Genomic DNA, 23,111 nt, shown 5'->3' with positions numbered 1-23,111 from the left:
CCACCGTGTATGTCTATACTTCTTTGCCAAGGTAAGCATGGGTGGTGTTATTGCGTGATTCTACTCTATTGCTAGTGACTAACATTTCCCTTGAACGCGGCGAACAATACTCAGTTTAGTTTCAGGGCGAAATTTTATGCGAAGTCACTATTTTTGTTTCCCATGTAAATACGTCCGTTTAATTCCTCCTTTTCGTGGCTGCTAAAAATATGTTTTTCTCTGATTTTCAGTTGTGTAATCCTACGAAAGGAGTATGACCTATCAAAAGGTCCATTGTTTTTCTTCAATCATAGCCTGGTACAAAATGCCACCTAAAATAATATTTTAGTGTTTATGGTATCATGATGGTATCATCGTGATTTCAAAGAATATCCTTGTTTCAAGGTAGGTATTTGGATATGCTAATTTGTGTTGTTATGTAGTTTATTTACACAGCAATTGCATTTTTGCATTGTTTGAAAACCTCTATTTTTAATAATACGTATCACATTTCGGTCCACAACTCTCTTTAACAACCGTTAGTTTTGCTACGGAGAACCTGTGACACAAATTGAACACCGACTATATTTATTTTAATCCCCCCCCCCCCATTTTTATTCAAGCGACTATCCGAAATCCCCGACAAGGTCATCAGCCCGGTGCAGATTCTCTAGCAATCTTATTGTTATTATAGTCTCCATAATGAGGTTAAATTGTCCACAATGATTTGTAGTTTTTCACTATTATGTTTCACAGAACATGCCATTATCTCTGCAGTGTGTTTAATCAACCTTGATCAACTCTGCCGATCCCATCCCAGCACGGTTACCGCTGCTCACACCAATCGGATTTGAAGGGGCAAACAAACAGGAGTTATACAAGTCATGTATGCCACGATATTGTTCACAAATATTAACATAAATAAACAAACACACAAACCGATTGATTTCTTTTACAAAGACTGAGCCATTATCGTAGACATCTGCGTTTCAATCAATTTCTAAGGCTCTGACTATTGTGTCAAATATACATTGAGCATGTTACCAACAATTTTATGAAATGAATGAATTTCTTGCCCCGTTGCATCTTCACCGTATCTCCTGTTCTTAAGTGTCTCTTTCATTTGTCCTCCTGTTTGATTCCAAAAAAATCAAAATAGAGCTGGGCCTAAGATGCAGACATTTTATTTTTGTTTTTGGTTTAAATTTAGCTGTCATTTTGCGACAGTAATACGAAGAGTCATCCGGCTATATAAAACGGTCGAGAATACCTCAGTTCATGATTATTTGGCGCCAAAGTCAGTGCGTTCCAGTTTCTCCTCACTTTCCACCCTTGTTGGCTGCCTGGCCATTACCATGGTGATCTGAGAGTGGGTCGGGGCACCTTTTTCCCGGAAAACCAGAAATATCCTCAATCGTACCCATTGACTGTAAATCGAGGTGTGTTGGAGCCAAGTATAGGTATAGAATGACCCGGAAATCCGCCCATACCCGAGCCCAAAGAACGTCACAATCACACCCTGCGCAGTAACCGTGTATCCGTGTAAATGCAAAGAAAAAGTTCAAAACGTTTGTAGTTGTTAGGACTCAGGCTTTGGGCTGGGTTGGTTGCTATGGAGACACTTCCTCATTCGTTCATTCATTATAAGCCTACATCCTTGTAATAATGACGTAAACATCGTCTGGATTCAAAACACAGTTCGGAAATTCTTTCAATGAAATTTGTCCTTTATGATCTACCCTCTTTAAATTGATATATATATTTTAGGATTTGCATTATACACGTTTATTTTGGGATTTACGGATCCACTGTACTCGGAAAAAACGTTTTGCTCTACTATAAATCCGCCACGTGAACATATCGTTCAACTCAATTTGTGATAATGCCAAAATATGAAGTATTTCAATTCAAATGTACATGGAACGCACAACCGTATATTTCAAACTTGTTCGATTTCAAACTTGAATGTCCTCGTAACAGAGCTGAACAGATTTAAACAGACAGCGTTTAGTGGTGTATATAGACGTGTCAAACTTTAAAAAACTGAACCCTGTATGTACCTAAAAATAAATGAAAGTCATACCCCGGCCAAATCTAAAAAGAACATTATTTCCGGTGGATTTCCGGGGGTGTCTTACCGGCACGTCCATCAAGACTTTATAGCAATCGTGTAAAGAAAACATGATAAAGGATTTGGCCTCATTAGTACACGTATTAAGAAGAAGAAGGAGCGATTATTCACACCTCAAGCGTCCGAGCAAAAGGTTAATTGAGTTCACTTCTTGAGGAACACACATTCTTCTTATGTCATCACGCACATCGTGAATAGACCTTAGGTTTAATTGACGGGATGAAGGTGTTTTGATGTGGGCGAAGAAGACCACCCCCAAAAACTTCAGAAGGTTTTCTTCTTTGGAATAAAACAAATCTCCGGGAGGGATAACACCTCAAAGACAAGAATGTGAAGAATTTGGAGTTTTCTGAGAAAACTTGGGTCCATTCATTCATTGAATCGTTCACAGACCGCGTCTTCGGGAGATGTCCGTGGGGGAATTGGATCGAGTGCCCGGCCGAGCCCCTTGGGGCAGTCACGGCCCAAGGACAAGATGCCTCGTACTTTATGAGATCACAAGGTTATCACTTTGACTAAATCATGATCAGCCATAAATATATCAAAGTCGGTCTGTAATGCAATAACTTTTACTCCATCGTTGGGGGCATAAGCTCCAATATCGCACGTGTAATCGACCGTGTCTAACGTCAAGGGTTAATTCCTGAAAGCGGACAGGCACACAAATTTAACGCATACACTATGCGTGATTTATGCGTTGAACTCACCAAACACCGGTCACATCTCATATCATATCAGGAATGTATGCTTTGAAGCGTCCCCCAAAACACCAGGGGTCTAAAATGGATGATTATATTATAGATTACTGTAATGATGCATACAATGTAAAACAGATTAGCTTGCTGTAATTGTTTGTGACGGAGAAGTTCGATGCGAACGAACTCTTTTTTTTTTTAGATGCAGTGTTCAGTGTAGCTGATAACTTATCAAGTAATTTTATATCAACAAGGCCAAAAAAATAACGTGAGATCTAAATAAACATCACGTAATATGCATTGGTTGTCATATGAAGGAGCTGCAGGGGGTGGGGCTAGTAAAGATTGGGGAGGGGTTCCACAAAGCTTGAATATTTCATGAGGACAGAATTACTACTTCAGCAGAGACTCCATTGACTGTCTCCAAAACCCCAGTCAGAATAGAGTACTTTTCATTCAACCCCCCCCCCCCCCCCTCGCGGGTGACATAATCATTATTTTGTTGACGGAGGGGGGAGGGGCCATTCAAGCTATCAATTGACAAATAAATGTTTACGCGAGGTAGCAAACCGTGCACCTGCAGGGTATTTGGATGGACCCAAGGACGGTACCCAACTCATTCCCTTTAAACGCCTACACCATGTGGGATGTTCTGTATGATTGGGATTAGTGTTGAATTCTTACAATAGGTGTTTGTGACATCAGATCTAAAGCTAACTTTGATGTACTACGGTATAGTTAAACTTAAGTTCCGCTTTAAAAACTTCACGCTGTAAAATATTTGTAGAAGAGGAATTGTGGAAAGAGTGTTGCATTCTGACGCCACTTCATATCATTCAATGATGGTCAGTCTTTGCAAAAATGTTGAAAAGACGTAAATCTGGGACTGAGAAACAGTTCCAATTTTGTTAAAAAAATAGAACTTGAAAATTTACGACTCTCCATAGACCCTGTACACAACCAAAGAATTGGCGTCTATCGCTGACATTTAATCTTTTGCTTTATAGGTTGGGACCTTTAAACACGTATCCATAAACCACATCAATCCTCACCAACTTTTTATTTCAACTAACAAATAAAATCCAGGTTCCCTTTATTTATACTTGTTCCCAAGGAGGGCGCGTTTCTCTTTTTGATTCCACAGCAGGTAAACACAGTTTCTATGATCGATATAATAATACATCTTTGTTCAGCTTCTCCGAAATTTCTCCGAGTCAATATTTGTTTTCATTTTTCCCAAGATTCAAGCCTGTTGCGGTTTACAAGAGAAGGCTGCGGAAAACTGAAAACTATAGGAATATATTGCATAGATGTGAATCAATTATTGTTCATTTCTTTTCAAGGCCGGTGTTGCGGTTAGGTTTGTGGTTTGCAAATGTCAACGACAAGGCCACTCGATGTATACTTCCACTTTCCCGAAAGCAAGTTTTGCAGGTCAGAACGAACAACTATTTATAAGGAAAATTACCTGTCACTTGCTTGAAACAAGGCTACAGAAACAAGCAATGATAGGTAAGGTCTCGACATTTTTGGGGGGTCGGAATTCTGAAGAACTCCACCGAAATCAAAGCTTCGACAATACTTTGACCCTCACGAAAACTCGCGTTTGAACCGGATCGAACTGATTGACTCTGCAGATTAAAATGATTGGATATAACAATCGGAAACAGTTAGCGATTATCTGCGACTCCTTATACAATGTATCACAATTATGGTATCTGTATACACAAATATAGATTCATCCAAGTAAATAATTTCGACTCACGCCACCGACAACATAAACAGAATGGCCAGCTCTTCCCGATGGTGAATTACTAGTGATAATCTGATTAACTTTTAATTGCTTGGAAAATGTAGCACACATCTCCGGTCTCCGCACTGCGTCATAAAATTATTTATTTTCCCTTTCATGTCACGTGATTCTTATTTGTAAACAGGTGTTCAGATTGGTTTTGGTGTGGTCAATCGTATTTTTCTGAGTGGGATGAGTTGTTCAGCACACCCCCCCCCCCCAAAAGCAATGGTTTTCCTCATCGATAATCAATGGACAATCACATTATCTTCTATTTAAATTTCCTCGAAAATTCACAAAATAATTTTGAAGGGAATGCTCGCCGGCTTTCGCGGTCTACAGTGTTTGGTAGCTGGTGTATTAGCATTAACGTAATAAAAGAGTAGCGTTTCTTTGAAAAAATTATCAGCGGTAACTTTTAATACGGTAACCTGCGAAAAGTTTGGGGGTCACTCAGGAAAATCCTGCGATTTGGCACGTAGTTGTGAACATTCTTTTATAAATTCCAACTGTATACAATCATGAGGATTCCATTTCCACCGAATGCCTAGCCGCAATTCAAGCCTACCGTACGGTATGACATTACGCCTGCCACCCACAGACTGCCCTTTTCCATTTAAATGCCCTTTTTTCACCAACGCTTAACCCCCCCCCCCCAATATTTGTAAAGAGTGCCCTTTTTTTTAACTAGTGCCTTTTTTTCTAAACGGGTGCCCTTTTTACGAAAAAGTGCCCGTTTAAAAAAAAATGTACCTTTTTTGTGCCATCGGCCGTTACGGGTGCCTGAAAAGCACATGTTCATACTGTCAATAATCGTTGGTTTTGAGCAGCGCCCCCATCGACAGAGGGTACCAGCCCAGCACCCCCCCCCCCCCCCCCAACAAAAATTGATTTTACGGAGGCCAAGTGTCCCAAAAGAAAAAGGTGTCTACATTTCAGCTAGGATGTGCGTCCTTTGTAAGAAATGTTTACTCCGCCCCCCCCCCCCAACTGACCTTGCTACGCCCCTGCCACCTTATGAAACTGTAATATTACATCCAATACAAGTACACAGATAATCAGATAAACCGCAATCATTTCAAACAACAGTCGGCACGGCTTTTGTCTTTAATTTAAAAGAGTTTTCCAGGAAAGCAGCCCGACAAATCTTTCAAAACCGCCCACAGAAGGACACAAACTATCGTGACCAAAGAACTCAAAACCAAAGCTAATAGACGGAGACTATTACGCGCATTGCAACGCTAACTCGTTCTCCCGCGGGAATTTATCAATGCGGGAAAAGCCTTGCATACAAACGGGCAAGAGCTGGTCAAGTTCGTGGTCTGGTGCCAAGCTATAAGAAAGTGAACGACAGAAATCTATAATTTTAATTACCAGGATACAAGGGAGGTCGGTACTGCTGTAATTCGCGTATTGATGACCGTTTTATTACGTGTAGAAGGATTGCTCTCAAGGTCCGGGTGTAAGCCTTGTACGACTCAAACCGATCGAATACAAGTGTCTCGAATTCTTAGTTCTTGTCAGGATTGAGTGTGGGCGTACAGCGGAAACGCACAGGACATGTTACGGCGGGTCGATGCGTGCAATCATGAAATGTCGTCTGATGATGTCCGCTTTTATTCATCAGACTTAACCGTCTCATTCGCTCATCACTTAATCTTGTACCCGGCCCTGCGCCCCTTCTCTCTGACCAGGATGCCCCGCCCCTCCCCAAGACGGATTCAAATTCTCCACCCAGGAACGAGCCCAAAGTCTAAGAGCGCAGTGACCTGGGGCATGGATGCCTGGGTCCGGCAAGAGGGTTCCGATCTCTCACCCTAAACCTTTCCATTGAATAACTAAGGGAGGGGGCCGGGGCATAGAGGCGCCCCTGCCCCACGCAAGGCTCCCCCGTACCCAGTTTAGAATTTCAGGAAGGTAAAATAATATTTGTTATGATTTTATTATAAATCCCCATTGAGTGCCCCTTCCAGTGAGGCCCCTATAATATCCCCCTCACGGTAAGTTGGACCCCTACTACGCCATAGAGAATTCCTGAGAAAACTCTTCCAAATACAATTCAAGATGAGAATATATGGTTCACACTGAAACGTACGACCAAATACTAACCACCCCTCCATTCCCGCCTCACTTTCAATGTCTTTGCAACATGCCTAAGTAGCCAGCCGCATACGATCAGCCCGGATACCGGTATCGATTCTCGGAAAACTCGCTTCACTTAAGTTCCGCATTTTTCACTAATCGATCCAAGGACCCTTTACGTTGCGTGCTGTTTGGTATTAAGGACGGGTCAGCCTTTGCCTAATTAAGAAAGCGATCAATAAAAACCGATATGACAGGCCTCGACGAAACAGCTGATCCGAATAGAAATAAGAAAACACGAAGACGAAGAGCGACAGCTTTACTGAACTCGTGTATTTATTCTACAAAGCTGTTCAGACTTGCGTATGATTTTTATTTTTTCAAATAATGGAACCTGATAAGTTTTCGTACATGAAGCCCTTCACTTCTTCATAACTGAACTGAAGATTTAACACGATTTTTCAGGGTACAGGGGACATTTTAAAAATCAATTTCGTCTATTTCCAATTATAGCTGGATCGATGTTTATATACAAAAGCCGACTGCCTAAAAGCAATACAACATACTGCTTATAACAAGGAAAATGTAAGGTCCAAAGTCTTTGTTTTCTTTGTTTTCAAGGCACCTGTTATAATAAGGTAATTTGTGAAGTCCCAAGGACCTTGTTATAAAGGTGTCCGACAGTATTTACATGACCTCGGTGATTAGCTTTTATTTTAACTGAAATATATTTACAAACACTGGCCGTATACGCGTATCATACATAGGCCTACAGCTTCATTTTCTTTCACTGAGTTTCACTGCATATGATGATCTCAGAGATGAAAAGAAAACGTATTTCCATTCAATGTACACACGTTTTCTTATAAAAGTGCTTAAAAACTAGTACTACACATTTTCAAAGCGAATAAACAGCGAAATATTACACTAAAAACCCTGTCCCTAGTACTATAGTAGCCACATGTAATTTACTATCCGAACTGTTCATTTTGTTGCCGGTAAATATCAGTGAACCGACAATAACAGATCAAGAGATGGCGCTATTCTAAAACAAAAAGTAACTTCTCACCGGCGCCGCCGGGCGCGCGCTGTATCTAGCAGTCCGGCCTGTAATCAAATTAATTAATTTCTCATAAAATTGAAGCGCGCCCTCTATTGACGGTTTGTACAGAATTTGACAGACCAAAACTTGTCTTTTTTTTTTTTAGTGAAATAAAAGTAACATTTTCGACCACCCCTGGCCAGCCTCAGGCCCCCCCCCCCATATAAATGCTGTTCAGGTGACATTATCAAAAACAAACATGACAACCATTTTGCACTTAGTATAAATAACTGGCAAAAGTTTTGAGCATTTAAGAATGCCCAAAGGATTTTAAAATGCCAACAGAATTATTCCCACCCATTTACCTCCCCAAAAACACTTACAAATATATAATGCCGCAATGTTTGTTTTTATGATCTACTGTTTTACAATATACACTATTGCTATGTATTTAAGGGATTTAATACAATTAATTAGGTTCTTCTTTTAATACTGACATGCTTGACAGTAGCACACATAATTAAATGAAAAATATGTAACACATTTAATTTTTAAAATAAAATAAAAATATGGACATTTAAGAGTTTTGTTATTGGGAGTTAATCATATTCTAAAGCACATAACATATTAAAGCACACAGTCTTTTATTAAATTCCTATTAAAGAGGTACGATTTTTACAAAAGCTGTAACTGTCATTATATCGTCACTGTCATTGTGCCATTGTCTATGTCATTATCATCAGCTGCAATTAGGCAAATAAAAGGCAACACATGATTTTAATCTTTTCCTTAAGACGGAGTCAGGTTGGTGTAGCTGTACTTAATTTCCTCGCCTTCCACTGCTGTGACCCGGGTTCTCTTCCTGCCTGGGCACATATGTAGACTGGGTTTTCAGTCCCTGCCTGATTCCGTGGGTTTCCCCAGATATTCTTCTGGGATTTTCTTCCCATATTTAAATTTGTAATTGTTCACATAGTCTTCTCTTCACTTGGATTCCACTGGGTAGTCCACCCAATTCAGATAAGAATTCAATAAATAACAGAATTTAAATTGACTTTCAGTATCTAAACTTTGGGTTTTTTGCAAAAGTGATGTCATGCAGAGAACTAAAAAGATAACACAAAATAACCCTGTTGAGTGAACATAAAATGATTAAATTAGACTGAGCCATTAAGCTGCACTCGATGACATTTAGACCGATCACAGCTATGATTGTGGGACAGTGTCCGAGAGAAGATCCACAAATGCCTGCACTTGCGTAAGACCTTCCTGTCTAGAACAGCATGCTTCCAAGAGGCGCAAGGGTTACTGCCCAACACGGGCAGGGCTTCATGATTGGTCTATTAACGGACCTACCAGTATGTTATGATAAGATGCTCTATCTTAAGATGACTGATGACCGCTGCTCATCTCTCTCTGGATTGCAGACGACCCTCCATCTCTGTCTTCCAAGAACACATTGTCATCACCTTCCTCAGCGATGCTTGTCCCCTTGACTTCCATTGTGCTGAAATCCAGAGGATCGTTTTCTGGGGACGACGGGATGCCACTATCACCACTCTCAGAGCGGTCAAACATGGAGGTCTTCGGGTTTAGATGGACTGCAACTAAGATCGGTTCTAGACCGGTGGATGACTGCAATGCAGTCTTAAGCTTACTCACCTCAGACCCGTCTTGCTCCACTGATGTCCCACTGATGACAGCAATTCCTGGTGATGAGACAACTTGGTCATGGACTTTCTGGACTTTCTCGCTACTCTTACAGGACTGTGTATGGAAAATGAAGCGAAAAAAATAACTCAAAGCTTAAATCTTTGTATATTTATTCAAAACGAATCAAGGCCTACTGCATCGATCTGGACCGTAAATTCTGCCGATAATGATTATCTATACGAAGCCTGCCAATCGGGGAGTCAGTCAATCAGTCAGTCAGTAAGACTCGATCATCAGAGAGTTGGGGAGTTGGGGAGTTGGGGGGGGGGAGTTGGGGAGTTGGGGGGGGGGTCGGGGAGTTGGGGGGGGAGTTGGGGGGGGGAGTTGGGGGGGGGGGAGTCGGCGGGTCAGTTGGGGAGTCAGTCAGTCAGGTTGTCAGTTAGTCAGTGACTCATTAACTCAGTCGGTGATTCAGAAATTCAGTATGTGGGGAGGCCGCGTCAGTCAGTCAGTCGAGCAGAATGTCATGTATCGGGGAGTCAGTCAGTCGGGCGGGGAGTCGGGGGGGGGGAGTCAGTCGGGGAGTCGGTCAGTCGGGGAGTCAGTCAGTTGGGGAGTTAGTCAGTCCGTCGGGCAGTCTTGGGGGAGCCAGGGAGTCGGGGAGTCAGTCAGTCACTTCGTCAGTCAGTCAGTGACTTATTGTCACAACAGACTGGCCCTATGGATTCAGCAAAAATTGAACTCAAGTTTGAAATGAAGTTTACAAGTATCTCAATTAATCTCACTTGCCTTTTGCTTCGACAGGTCTTCTGAGGCCTCAGCAAAGATGTGACGATACTGCCACACACAGAGGCCAAAGATGCAAAGACCAAGTACGATAGCGATTGGAATGACAATAGCAAACAAGAGAATGCCATGAGCTGGAATGAAACAAAACATTGACAAAACTTCAATTCCTAGGGTTCTGAGTTCTTCCCATAATGTGGTGTAACACTCGGCAAAAGAAAGGCAGAATTTAAATTTGATTTTCAAAATACATTTTTCATTGCTATAACGAAAGAAGGAAATTGAACAAGTTTAATGGAGGAAATCAGTTCCTTGAAATTTCCTGCCACTGGGGACAACAAACCCATCAAGTAAGCTATGGGTTTACAGCCTCTTGCACCTAAGATCATGTACAAATTCCTCAGCTAAGGCTAGAAGTAACAAGTCTATGGAAGATGGCTGCACTGAGCCACTTCCATAGGAACATGTGTAATTGTAAGCCCTAGCCATAATTTGGATGTACGCTGACTCACTCGTCTTTCCTTCAACAGGCTCCGAGTCTGGTCCCACGCCTACCGCAGTGTAAGCTGCTATCCAAATGAGATAAGATGTCGATGGCCCCAGATCAGTCAGAGTTTCAGTAACTGCATCTGGTCGGCTCAGGTTCCACTGCAGAAGGTTATCTACCATACACAAAGAATTAAGAATGAAGAAAATTTAAATCACATTTTTAAAGAATATTAGCCAATTATGTCACCAAGCTGCAAGAAATTTGCATATTTGTTGCAAACACACCGAGGCTGCCAGCCACAACATCAGTAGTTAATGTTGCTGTTGACAGGTTTGTGCTTAGCACACAAAGTTGTTTGCCATAAATTATTGTTTAGCAGCTTTTGGAGAAGATTTGGGGTGTGCAGGCCAGTTAATAGGCAAATTGCCAATGCCGGCCAAATCACAATTGGAATGCCCTCAAATTCTCCTGTATTAGAGCATTTTGAGGGCCAGACTTGAAGGTTTGTTAAAAAAAATAGAAGGGTGCCGGAAGCCATGCACAGGATGCGAGCTTATATTTCTGTTAAATTCAGATGACATTGAGCTCTTTAATTGCCTTATTTTGCAGGAGAACGCAAGTATCATTTTTCAAAAAAGCTTTTGGCCACAGGACTACTTTTAGGGGTGACTTTTTTTTGGATGGACGTTTCTCCCAAATGTCATGGGATAACCCCACAAAAACTAAGAGTGAAAGATGATAATTATAAGCTTTAATCTGATGTGTGTCTCAAACACCTAGGAGAGTTGTGAGTAATTTCCCTTCTCTCTGACTGGGAGAGAAGGGTTGAACATAAGCGCATCGTCTTATGCATGGCACAAACTGAAAAAAAACAGTGTGCTTGCTGCCACCAAGATCGAGTCTCAAAAGTCTGCCATTAATTGGCAACAACCAATAGGACGTGGCTTCAGCGCTGCTTCCACAGGCCATATGTGTGTCTGCAGCCTCGGACTTCACTAACCAAAAGGGATGTACACAGCTCTCCTACCTGAACAGTACTTTGTTTTCTCATTATCAAGGCTCCTCTTGCAGAATGAGATCCCATATCCACGAAGGACACCATTGATGTTTTCAGCAGGCGGCCGTTGCCATGACAACATCAATCTATCAGGATAGTTCTTGACAGGCTTGACTTCAACGCTGGTAGGTGGCGCATCTGGAACTGTTAACCGATGTCAAATAGGCTGTTACTAAATGCAGACGGTCACAAACTGTATCATCTGTTCATTTGGTATTTTTTAAATAATAGTCCTGCGAAACTATTTAAAATTTCAATATAGCATTGAAACAGAGGGATATTTCCTAGACGTACCTCCCTCCAATGTGCGTGCCCCGCCCCTTACAGATGTGACTTCACTCTCTCCGCGAGAGTTCACGACCTTAATGCCGACCTCATAAAGAACATAGGTCACCAGATCATTGATGACATAAGAAAGCTGGCTTGAATCTGAGGTGGTGTAATATTTTCTGCAAAATGAAGAAATCAGTTGTGAGCTAAAACACAAAGTCTGGTTGTTTCCTCAAAATATCTTTAAGAAAATAAACATATCTTGGTGTTTTCTCCAAAGCTTTATCCAGGCTTCCTGTTTCTCCAATCGCATCGCAATGCTCATGTTCATCTTTACACAATGCAAGCCTCAGCGAAAAAAAAAATTCTCGCATGACTTTCTTAAAAGTGACTAGAATATTTAATACCAAGTCCAAGTTTCAGGAATGTACATACATTTCACCATTACTCCTCCCCCATTGCACAGTGTAGTTCTCTATGTAGCCATTAGGTTGACTTGGCTCCTCCCACTCAACAAAGATGGAGGTCGTTGTCAAGGCAACAGCTCTGACCTCATCAGGAGCGCCCGGTGCTAAAAAAAATATTTCATCACTGTTACCTCATATGCCTACAAAACAAATGTGATGCGATCAAGCTAAATCAGCCGTTTGTTGACTCCGGTCAAAAACAAACTTATTACAGATTTGAAAAGAGCACAATCTCAGCATTACTGATGTGAACACCTCATGCTGATGATACCATCTTTAGTTCAAAAATTATGGAAGTTGGAACACCAAGAGATGTGATGAAGTGATGTGATGAAGTGGCCCTATTTTGGCCTGTATCTCCAAATGAAAATTCTCGATAAACGACTCATGTAGCTTGATCACATCACAAATAGAGTTTACAACATAAAAATGCTGCATCTATTTATTATTCCCAGAGACTCAGCAATTAGTTCAAATATTGTTTTCTCTATTGTCTAGCTTTATTTGGGGGAAATATGTAACAAGTTTAATTTAAAGCAGGTCATTTACTGTTCCATAGAAGTTTAAAAGACCTCAAAGTAAGGAATTTTAATTTACAACCACCTACTGCATCAAGCATGTGTTGACAAGAGTAAGAAGACGGTAAAGTGTGATAAAGTGCCTTGCCCAAGGACATGCCACATCACATAAGTTTGAAGGGAAGGATTTTTAAAATTTGGTGTGAAAGACCTACCTCTTGTTTGATCTTCAATCAAAATTGACGACCAAGGGCCAATGCCGGCGCTGTTACGGGCAGCAACTTTGACAAGATAGCCTCTGAACTTGTCAAGGGGACCTGCAAAAGTTATTGTCATGCATGAAAGAAATTGTCAAGTCCTACCTCTCAGACTGCAAGGCTTAACACAAGAAGAAAAACACTCACCAGTAATCGTAAAGAAGCTTCGGCTGGTGTTATGTTCTCGTCGTAATTCTTCTGTATCATCTGCCTGGATGACTACCCTATAGCCCAAGAGGCGCCCATGTTGGCCTTCTTCTGGCAATTTCTGAAAACAGAAAATATAACCAAAATGAAGAGGATGTATTTCTGGAAGAAGTATATATGATACTGTGCCTGTGACATCATTCAGAAGACATGACTTGTTGACATTGTTGTAGTCAAGTTAATCACAAGTCCATCACTTGTAAGGAGCCGGATGGGAATTTCCCCGTGTTTTCTCCCAAAAGGGTTTTCGCGGGGTTTTCGCCCCTCCCGTAATCAGCGAATATAGATACAGCAATAATTTTTTTTTCTTTTCTTGATGTTACAAGATAGATCCAAATTTTTCGTGTTCACTGAATCAACTTTATAGTAAAGCATTCATACTGCACATGTAGTTATAATAGTTTTAAAATATATTGTATTTATAATATTTGCTTAACACCTATGCATTATTCAAATAATGTTTTATCTCACTGTATTGAATTTTATTGTATTTGTAATGTATTGTATAATTATACATGTTTGTAGTCATTATTTATTGTATGCAGGGCCCCAATAGAAACCAGTTTTAAACTGTTTGGGCATACCCTGGGTAAAGAAATGGAATAAATAAATAAATAAATCACAAGTCCATCACAAGTCCATCACAAGTTCATCACAAGTCCTTCACAAGTCCTTCAGTCTCAAGTCAAGTCACTAGCTATTCATCAAATGAACTGTTACAGAAACATTCCTGTGTCATTAGTCACCCCTTTCTAGCGACCGGACTTGTGAAAGGACTTGTGATGGACTTGACTACGTCACTGCTCTTTGCAAGACTGACTGTCACATGTTTTTACTTCACAGAGCCTACAAGGTTGTCTTGATTGTTACCAAGATAAAAGAGCAAATCCCAAGTCACTTATTGATTGACATTTGAAAAGTATAAAACCTTCATTAAATGACTGCTCAATGTAAGTGCAAGTTACGATATCAAGGCATCTCATCATCAAGCATGGCGATTGACTTACCGTCCAAAATATACGGACATTCCTCTTGTAGACTGGGTCAGCTTTGTTTGGGGTTTCATTAATTTCGAGGCCTTGTACAACTTCTAGAGGTGCTGGATTGATTACACAAAGATGAAAAGCAAAGCTTTATTAGGGAAGACTACAAAGGAGGAGTCAACCTTCTCATTAGGCCATAGTGTCTGGTCTAGTGGTCCACATCAGCCTAACGAGGTTACAAAAGCCGAATGTATCATAATGTAGAGCAATTGAGCCACACATTTTGAAGATATTTGAACACTACCAATATAAAGTGAGCATGCTTTAAGGTAACATTTACTTTTGCTGTAATTTTCAGAAATGGACAGGTTTGGGAGTTAGAGTATTTTATAGCAAACTTGCATACAATATACAATAGCTGACCTGTTAAAAAGTTTGTGATAAAATGTGATGCGATCAAGCTAAATGAGTCGTTTGTCGGGAATTTTCATTTGGAGATTCAGGCCAAAATAGGGCCACTTCATCACATCACTTCATCACATTTCTTGGCGTTCCAACTTCCATAATTTTTGAACTAAATATGGTATCAGCATGTGGTTTTCACAGCAGTAATGCTGAGATTGTGCTCTTTTCAAATCTGTAATAAAAATGTTTTTGACCAGGGTCGACAAATGACTCATGTAGCTTGATTGCATCACAAATGCTGTACTTGTAGCCTGGTTTCCTGGCCTTACTTCAGACAAAAGGGGGCAATTTATAGACATCAGGGAATGTTCAGGTCAAGGAACCATACTAGCTAGGGCTGTACCAGGCCATTCCCAGGTGAACAAACTAAATGTGGTATGTTAAGGGGGCAGTATTTTAAAAACGTTAGTTTTCTTCCCAAGGATGGTCAGCCCACCATAATTGGAAATTGATACCAAATATTCCACTGTTCTTGGAAATGCCAGCACACTAGGGTGCCATGATTTCACAGGATGCTTGAAACTATTGTTATCATACACTTATGGTCAAGTAAGTTATTTCAAACTATGGTAGTTTTGGTTTTTGATGTTTGCAAATGTTGTATATATAGTTATCATTAAGTTATGTCACATTAAAACAGCAATCTGTTGACAAAAAGTCCTCAATGTTGCTCTTTGCTTGACTTTGGTACTCACTTGTCTCACGTGTGATTGTGGTTTCAACCTCAGTCCACTCACTCCAATTCTCTTCCCTTGATTGGTCAAATCTGGCTGCGACTTGAACATCGTAGAAAGTATATAGGTCTAGTTCCCTCAATGTAAAGGATTTAGACCTCACATCTTGAGTCTGTTGATGGTTTGAAGAATGCATTATGTGTTAATACCACCATTCTCTTGATTAAATTGGATGCACACTTACAATTTTGTGAATCATCAGGAGTAAAATTTCATATGGGTTGCGAAAATTCCTATTGCAGCGACAGCATTGTGAATAATAACTGTCATCAGGACATTTTTTTCAGAACTGTTACCACAGTTACTCTGATGATCAATGCATTACTTTCCCCCACTTCTTAAGAGAATTATCTGAGTTTTACCTCTAACCAACAGCAGCATGTGTGATTAGCCATCACACATTCCTCCTTCTTGTACCTCAGTTTGTAAGTCAGAGATCCTTCTCTTGTCGACGGCCACTCATCAGGAACAGACCATGTTACTCTCAGCGATGTCTCAGTCTCCATCTTAGTGACTGCAACATTGCTTGGACTATTTACAACGACTAAAAAAAAAAGTAAAAAAGAAGAGATACTCAACGTAACCATGAAATTCTCAGTCAAATGCACCAATCTAGTTGTGCAGAGCGACAATATATGGGTAAAGTGCCCTGCCTAAGAACACAAAGCACGATGACAAAATTGATTGTGCAGGCCTAGATGTGTCCTATCTACATTCTTTTTCAAAATCTAAATGCGAAACTAAAACTCTAGCTTTTTTTATACCATCGTTGTAAGTATGGAAGACTTTCTCGGTTGTAGCGTTCCCCAGACGGTTGGTTGAGGTGACTCGAACGTGTTGAATGAGGCCAGCGCCAAGTTGTAGATTACAAGTGTTGCGCCCTGGTGATGGACAGTCTTCCCAGCTACCACCAAGTCTGAAATGAAACCACCAAAATGGCTGATAAACCCAGGCCTCAAAACTTCATCCTATATAGTAAACCTAATCTAGCAGTTTGAATCTCTTGTCTCTCAATTGGTCTCTGACAGTAGCAGTACATGGGAATATGCTGATGATATTTTTCTGATATTCATTAACAATGTAAGCACATTATAGTTCATGCATTTTCTATAAAAGGCATCACAGATTTAACTTCTATCTGGTATGTGACTTACTTGAACATAAAATTGTGCTGGGTTTGAATCTGTGTGTACGTCCCGTCTTCCCAGCTACACCGATATGCATCAGGAGACGGTATGACGCAGGTTAGAATAGGTGGCTCGGGCTTCCCTTGGGCAAAATAACAATCAAAACAAAACATTTTTAAACCAATTAAACACTCCAAACCATCTTCTAACCCGGAGAATATATCATGTGACCTTATGAGATTATCATGTCACCTTTCTGTCAGCTTAGGGTAGTCTATGGGTTTTCCCCGTGAAAATCATCCGAGTTTTCCTGCCAAGGAATCCTTGGTTTCATTGCCAAAAATAACATAACAGTACAATGTACAGCGGCAAATTCTTGTCAAGATTCCAGAGAGGGGCATGACCAATTGTCGGAATACATCAAAGTGCATTTTAAGTAATTTTTCCTCATTAATGGAAGATTTAGGCCTATGTAAATATTTGAAAAAGCAAATTATTTAGAAAGTTAGAGAAAGTGGTTAGGTGACTTACTTCCAACTGACACCTCCGAGGCATCACAGCGTTTGCGCCGCCCTAAGTGACAGTAGTACATCCCCCAGTCACTGAAGGTGACATTTGTCAGTGTCAATTGAGACACTGTGTCACTGAGACTGGTGTACCTGTCTGGTGGCAACTTGTCGCGATTGTGTTCCCAGATGACATCTTGAGATGTACGACCGTCATTGGACGAGTCATCAATGGTACAATTCAGGACCAGGTCTGAACCAACTTCAATGATGGGATCAACTGGTAACAAACAACCTGTTTAAAAAGGACAATTTGTATTGAAGCATAATATCCCAGTTAAGATGATTCAGATGTAACTTTAAAGGAAACTGTCCCAAACAATGTTATTTTGGAAATCAGCCAACCAAAATATCTGCAAAATGATCAAACAATGAGCTGGCCCATCAACTGGTCAACTACCCAATCAGTTGACAATCAACTGGCAATTACATGTAATTTGACAAATGGTCACCCAACTGGTCAACTGTCAGGACAAAGAACTGGACAGCCATCCTGACAAACAAACAATCAAGCAGCTAACCGATTAACAAACAAACTGATTATTCATCTGGCAATCAAGCAGTATAAACTTGAGATTCTCATGGCCTGTTCCAAAACCTTTTTTTTGGCAGGGGGGCCAACATTTGTTTTTTGTTGCAAAAAAGGTGGGTCCAAACAATTTCCGCCCAAAATTTAACATGAAAAGCAAAGGGGGTGCAAATGTATTGCTTTTGTTGAGTTTTGTGGGTGGTGTACGCAATAGCTGCTTTTTTGCGATGCCCCCCCCCCCCCACCTGGATCCACCCTTGTTGACACTTACCTTCAAGATAGCCTATCAAGAAAACAACCAACGTCAACAGGACACAGTTAGTACCAGCCATGTTGTCCACAGAAATGCTGATTTGTTGTCACAATCCTGCAAAACGAAAACAGGTTTCTTGCATTTTTATTTTTGTTCCTATATAACCCCTAATCACGAGCCCCAAAAGATGTTAAAAACATACAAGTTGGAACAGTAAGTCTTTCAAACTACATGTAGTATATAAACAGAACTTTGGACTAGTTACAAGCAAAAACACTGCCAGCACATCTGATGTCTCCAAAATAAATAAACAAAACACTGCTCTTTATTTTTTTTGTCAGCCTGACTCACCAGTACTTTAACTCGATCCCCAGTCACCAGCAAACTGACTATCAATACACCAACTTCCTTTTAAAATAATGATTATGATTTCCTTTCCCGAGATAATATTTCAAAACTTCCCCGCACTTCCATTGTGCACATAAAGCAACCTTCCTTTCACTTTTGACGAAAGAAGGAAGTGGAATATTTTGAGGTCACAAAACTGTTGCTAGCCACACCAGAGACCCAGATTGTTTTTGCAGCACCTGGATAATGTAACAGAAGATTTAAAAAGAACTCAAAATCAAACTTCTTATGTTTGCAAAAACCTCGGAAAACACACATTCAATTTAAGAGTATTAAAGCTCTGTGTGAGAACTCCGGATATAAGCTTAAATCACAGTACTTTCACCCACTAGAATGAACAGTCTTAAAATAATATACATTATGGTGTTTTCTTTTATGGCCTCATCCTGTTCCTGTCCTGCTGATGATTTCCTTGAAAAAAAATTGTTTTTAGAAAAAAAACAACAGGAAGATACTTTGTTATAGGCTACCCTGGGGATATAAGAACACCTTTGTTTGAGACATCAATGGGCTGAAAGAAAGACTGAACAGTTTAATATTTGTGGAAACTTGGCTTCTGAAGAGGACATTTTTGTCTGCCCCCCCCCCCCCCCCCAGTGCGCTTGGTCTGAAGATGTGTGGGGGTAGTACATGGGGCTTATTGATAGGAGGGCGTGCCAAAAAAAACACCACAGTTGTTGAGTTACATGTAGCTCCATGCATGTACACAGTAAGGTTTATCTTGAAACTAAACATCGGGGTAATAAAATCTCCTTCAGTGATTTGTCAAAGTTCTCCTCATTCTTGCAAGCAGCTTAAAAAGCAGCACACTATTTCACTTTCAGGTCAACAATGCTTTTGAGGTTGTTGATTATATAGTGACGCATTCATAAACTCAATCAAATTTACAGTTTCACTTTCTTCGAGGTATAATGCACTTAAATTTCTATTTGCCATAATTTCAGAATTGAAAATGGATAAACAACCTGTTCCACAGGCCATAAAATGTGCACTGATTTCTTGATACAATGTAACTGAAAGTATTGAAAAGACTGAAAAAAAAGAAGAGAACAATGGTTTTGATAATAAGTTGTTTCACACCTGCTTGCCCACACGCAAAGGGGCTGATGATGAAACTTCACCATATTGACCAGAAGGCTTGCTGCACTTAACTTACTCAGGTAAGAGATAGTGTTCTTCATTTTATTCATTAAATTACCACTGAGAGTTTCATACTTTATTTTTCAAACGAACATACTTTCTTTGAACGTAACGTCCCATAAAACACACAATAGATCTGCAAAATGAAAAATACTCTAAATTTAACATAAAATGTACCCTTGACAGTCACACAACAACAATGGGAAAAGGTTACATGTAGGCCTATACCTTTCAAAGCACTTTTGACATCTTACTGACCAGAATAAGAGGGTTCACCAATGGCTGAACTTGAACTGGTTGATTTAACCCCAAAAAACGTCTGTTTCCTATTTCCTGGGGCAAAAATGAAAACAAAATGAAATCCAGATCTCAAAAAGGTAAACAGTCATCCAACGACATCCTCCATGCCACCCACCTACACCTCATTTTTCAACCCTCCATCTGCTCTGATACATTTATCACCAATCAAAGGTCATCAGTTTTTCACATCAATTCAATCAAACTTTCTTATCTCTCCAAACCAGGCATCTCTCCCGCAAACTTTAAGAAATACCGCATGGTTTTGTTTATACAATTTTTTGTTGGCACTCTGCCAAAAGTTCATTCTGTTCCAAGGGTTGGGATGTGGCTTGGCTTGCGGTGATGGACTCTGCGTGAGTTGTGTGTTGTTACAGTTTCAGTCTCAGACTATCGCGTGCCACTTAATGGTTTGAGTCATGTCGCGTGAGGCACACGCCACCAGCAGACTATCAAACTTTATCAACGTGTATCATACATGATTGCTCCAAGAAGACAAACCACTTGAAATTATAGAAGATAATAGTGTTTTAAAGTTTACTCAACAAAAGAAATCACATCAAAAGTGAATCCAAACAATAGCACCATTCACTGCAAAAGAAAATAACTGCAGTTTTATACAGAATTGACTATTTTTTGTCACATACTAAGAAATTGAACATGGTTTATATACTTGTATTATACTCAGACTCAATGACAAAAACACAGGGATTACTCACAGGTATGAATTTATGCCACAGTCATGTGAAACTTTTTTAATTCATTTCATTTCCAATTATTCCATGATGATTGGGCAAACCGGTCACACATGGGGCGTACACACTTCCATGATTTTGAACACTACTGAGTGATCAAAATACAACCACTGGCACCACAGAGTGCACAGACCCAAGACTTAGCTGGGTACAGAGCCGAAGCTACAATACAAGGTACAAAACACAGACCCAAAACTTTAGATGGGTACAGAGCCGGAGCTACAAGGTACATGCATGTACATGTAAACCAAAACAAGTGGTTATAGGCCATATCTATGTCCATCATTAAGACGTAAACATTAAAAAGTTGCATATCTAGCCCCCATGAGACTAGCGAGCGCTATTGATAAAATGAATTACATTTCTTTATTTGTGTTGAGCAATATGCAGGGGCGGATCCAGGAATTTTCGCAGGGGGGGGGGGGTTTCATCAGCAAAAAATTATGAAAATGTATGAGGTTTGACTTATTTTTTAGGAATTTGTATGATAATTTTTTTTTTACAGAGCTGGGGGGGGGGGGTGGTTTCACACCCAAAATCCCCCCTCTGGATCCGCGCCCGAAATGCATAATATTGATTCAAACATGGGTGTGATGAGGGATTGGGGTCGACCCCCTTCAGGCCACCCCCACCCGTACCACCCCCCCCCCCACCCCCCCCCCCCCCCCCCAAAAAAATTGAGGGGGTTATAATTATTACTTAAGGGAAATTAGGAAAAAAAGACAAGAGGCCCAAAGCAGTAACACAGAAATTGCCAAAAAGGCACCACTTAAGAACACCGCAGCTCCTGTTGTAAAATTTAATACCATTCCCCACCCAAAGATCAGTTAAGCTGAGGCATGGACGATATCTTTCCTCATGGAGTTTGAACAGTCCGCCAAGCCCACACAGGATACAGACCAATTAGCGACCCTGGCTGACCAGCAAAGGCATGGAGGCCTCCCGCTGCGGCCCGGCCCACTGACCGACAGATTTACGACCGCGATATTAAGATCCCTTGTGCCGTGGAGGAATAAGAACCTTAAAAGTAGTAAGAACCATGCACGGGGTTTGGTGTGCTTGTATTCCTGTAAAAATAGCTCCATGATCCATGGGTGCAAAATAATGTCCTGTTACTACTAATACTACTGTAGTGTCATGACACAGTGTTAGTTCCTTACTCTATGGTTTTACTACAACGTGCGTGTATAAACGCCGCCAGTATTGGCCGCCTTACCTATAAAAACTTTCTCTTCGCTTCATACTTGTTGCTTGTGGACGACGTCATGTTTGGATGAGGACGTTCATGGTCCAACCACGGAGGCAGAAATGGTCCACCTTGCTCTATGATGGTCCAACGCACCAGATCGAAGTCTTCATCATCTTCAACCCTGGAAACAGCGGCCATAAACTCTCAGTTAATAAAGGAGCTGCGCGTGGCCCGCGCGCACCATCAATCAAGATAAAACAAACACGTGCCAAGTTTTGACGTGTCTAAAAATAGCGCGCCGGAAAACCCCTTTCAAGTTTTGTCAGCACGCGGCGTGCATTGGCAATGCAGATTGTTGCAGAGAGATGTTGGTAAAACTTCGTGGTTATGTTTTCCAGTTGTTTGTCACTTGCACCTCCTAAAACCAGGTATGTTCATACTCATAGTGGTCATTTCCAAAGCAACTAGTGAGTGTACGTCTTTTTGATTTGATTTACTTGTTGCTTGAAGAATGTAGCTCTTCTACGATGTTCGGTGAGTGAAGTTTAGTTTAGCTCCACCATGGAGGAATATTCCTCCATGGCTCCACATAATGGCGACGGTGTTTCTGCGCCGTACGGACCATACCTTCGCCACACGAGTCGTGGGCAAGGCTAGGGAAGACCCGTACCCATACAAATATACTGGCAATGAGGTCACTAGTGCACATATCTATGCGCCATAGGTGACCAGAAGAGGGTCCTATTTTCCGAGGCCGGTCCAGTCCATTATGTGTTTTTATAACACCTATGTCCGAAATATAAAATAAGACAAGAAACTTTGCACTTTTCTGGGTTTTGAATTAACAATTAACTCATAAGCAATTCAACCATTAAGTATGCAATTAAACAATTAAAGTAACGCTTTTAGTTGCCCTTGATTCAGATTTTGAGTTCGACTGTGAGTCTTTGAGAGGGTGCTGTATCCAGTCCAAACGTCTTGAGTATAATGCCTGATCAGGCACTATACTCAAGAAATAAAACGCACAAAATGTCTTTACACGCGCCTAGTCCACGCTGATGAAAATTTCATGAACAAGCAGGGGCTTTCCAGGAATTTTTGCTAGTAGAGGTTTTTCATCAGCAAATCAATGCTAAAAATGTGGTCAGTTTTTTTTGTCCGGACACTTGGCTCCGTAAAATCAATAGGTGGGGGGGGGGGGGGGGGGGGGGGGGCTGTTCAAATTCGACGATTACACTT

General features: G+C 40.8%; 1 protein-coding gene across 3 annotated transcripts; it reads right to left on the bottom strand.

Moving 5' to 3' along the window:
- Window positions 1-7,633: 7,633 nt before the first annotated feature.
- On the bottom strand, window positions 7,634-22,501 carry LOC119739475 (protein sidekick-1-like). 3 transcript variants are annotated; one of them, XM_038214448.1, is made up of 17 exons: window positions 21,900-22,501; window positions 19,890-19,964; window positions 18,102-18,197; window positions 17,267-17,536; window positions 16,763-16,877; window positions 16,373-16,524; window positions 15,971-16,152; window positions 15,570-15,720; window positions 14,434-14,525; window positions 13,367-13,487; window positions 13,178-13,279; window positions 12,413-12,548; window positions 12,002-12,156; window positions 11,678-11,851; window positions 10,673-10,822; window positions 10,164-10,294; window positions 7,634-9,488 (listed from the first exon to the last, which is right to left on the bottom strand). In XM_038214448.1, exons 3-17 carry the CDS (start codon window positions 18,160-18,162, stop codon window positions 9,105-9,107), a joined length of 2,376 nt encoding a protein of 791 aa, XP_038070376.1. In that variant the 5' UTR covers window positions 18,163-18,197; window positions 19,890-19,964; window positions 21,900-22,501; the 3' UTR covers window positions 7,634-9,104. The 3 variants fall into 3 exon arrangements, with proteins under 3 accessions (XP_038070376.1, XP_038070375.1, XP_038070377.1); XM_038214447.1 differs by lacking the exon at window positions 19,890-19,964 and having other exon boundaries at window positions 21,900-22,499; XM_038214449.1 differs by lacking the exons at window positions 19,890-19,964; window positions 21,900-22,501 and adding an exon at window positions 18,435-18,490.
- Between the last annotated feature and the right edge of the window lie 610 nt (window positions 22,502-23,111).

The sequence above is a fragment of the Patiria miniata genome, unplaced genomic scaffold, assembly GCF_015706575.1.
Source record: "Patiria miniata isolate m_02_andy unplaced genomic scaffold, ASM1570657v1 HiC_scaffold_30, whole genome shotgun sequence".
Classification (NCBI taxonomy): Eukaryota; Metazoa; Echinodermata; class Asteroidea; order Valvatida; family Asterinidae; genus Patiria; species Patiria miniata.
This window is presented reverse-complemented; position numbering and strand designations above follow the sequence as displayed.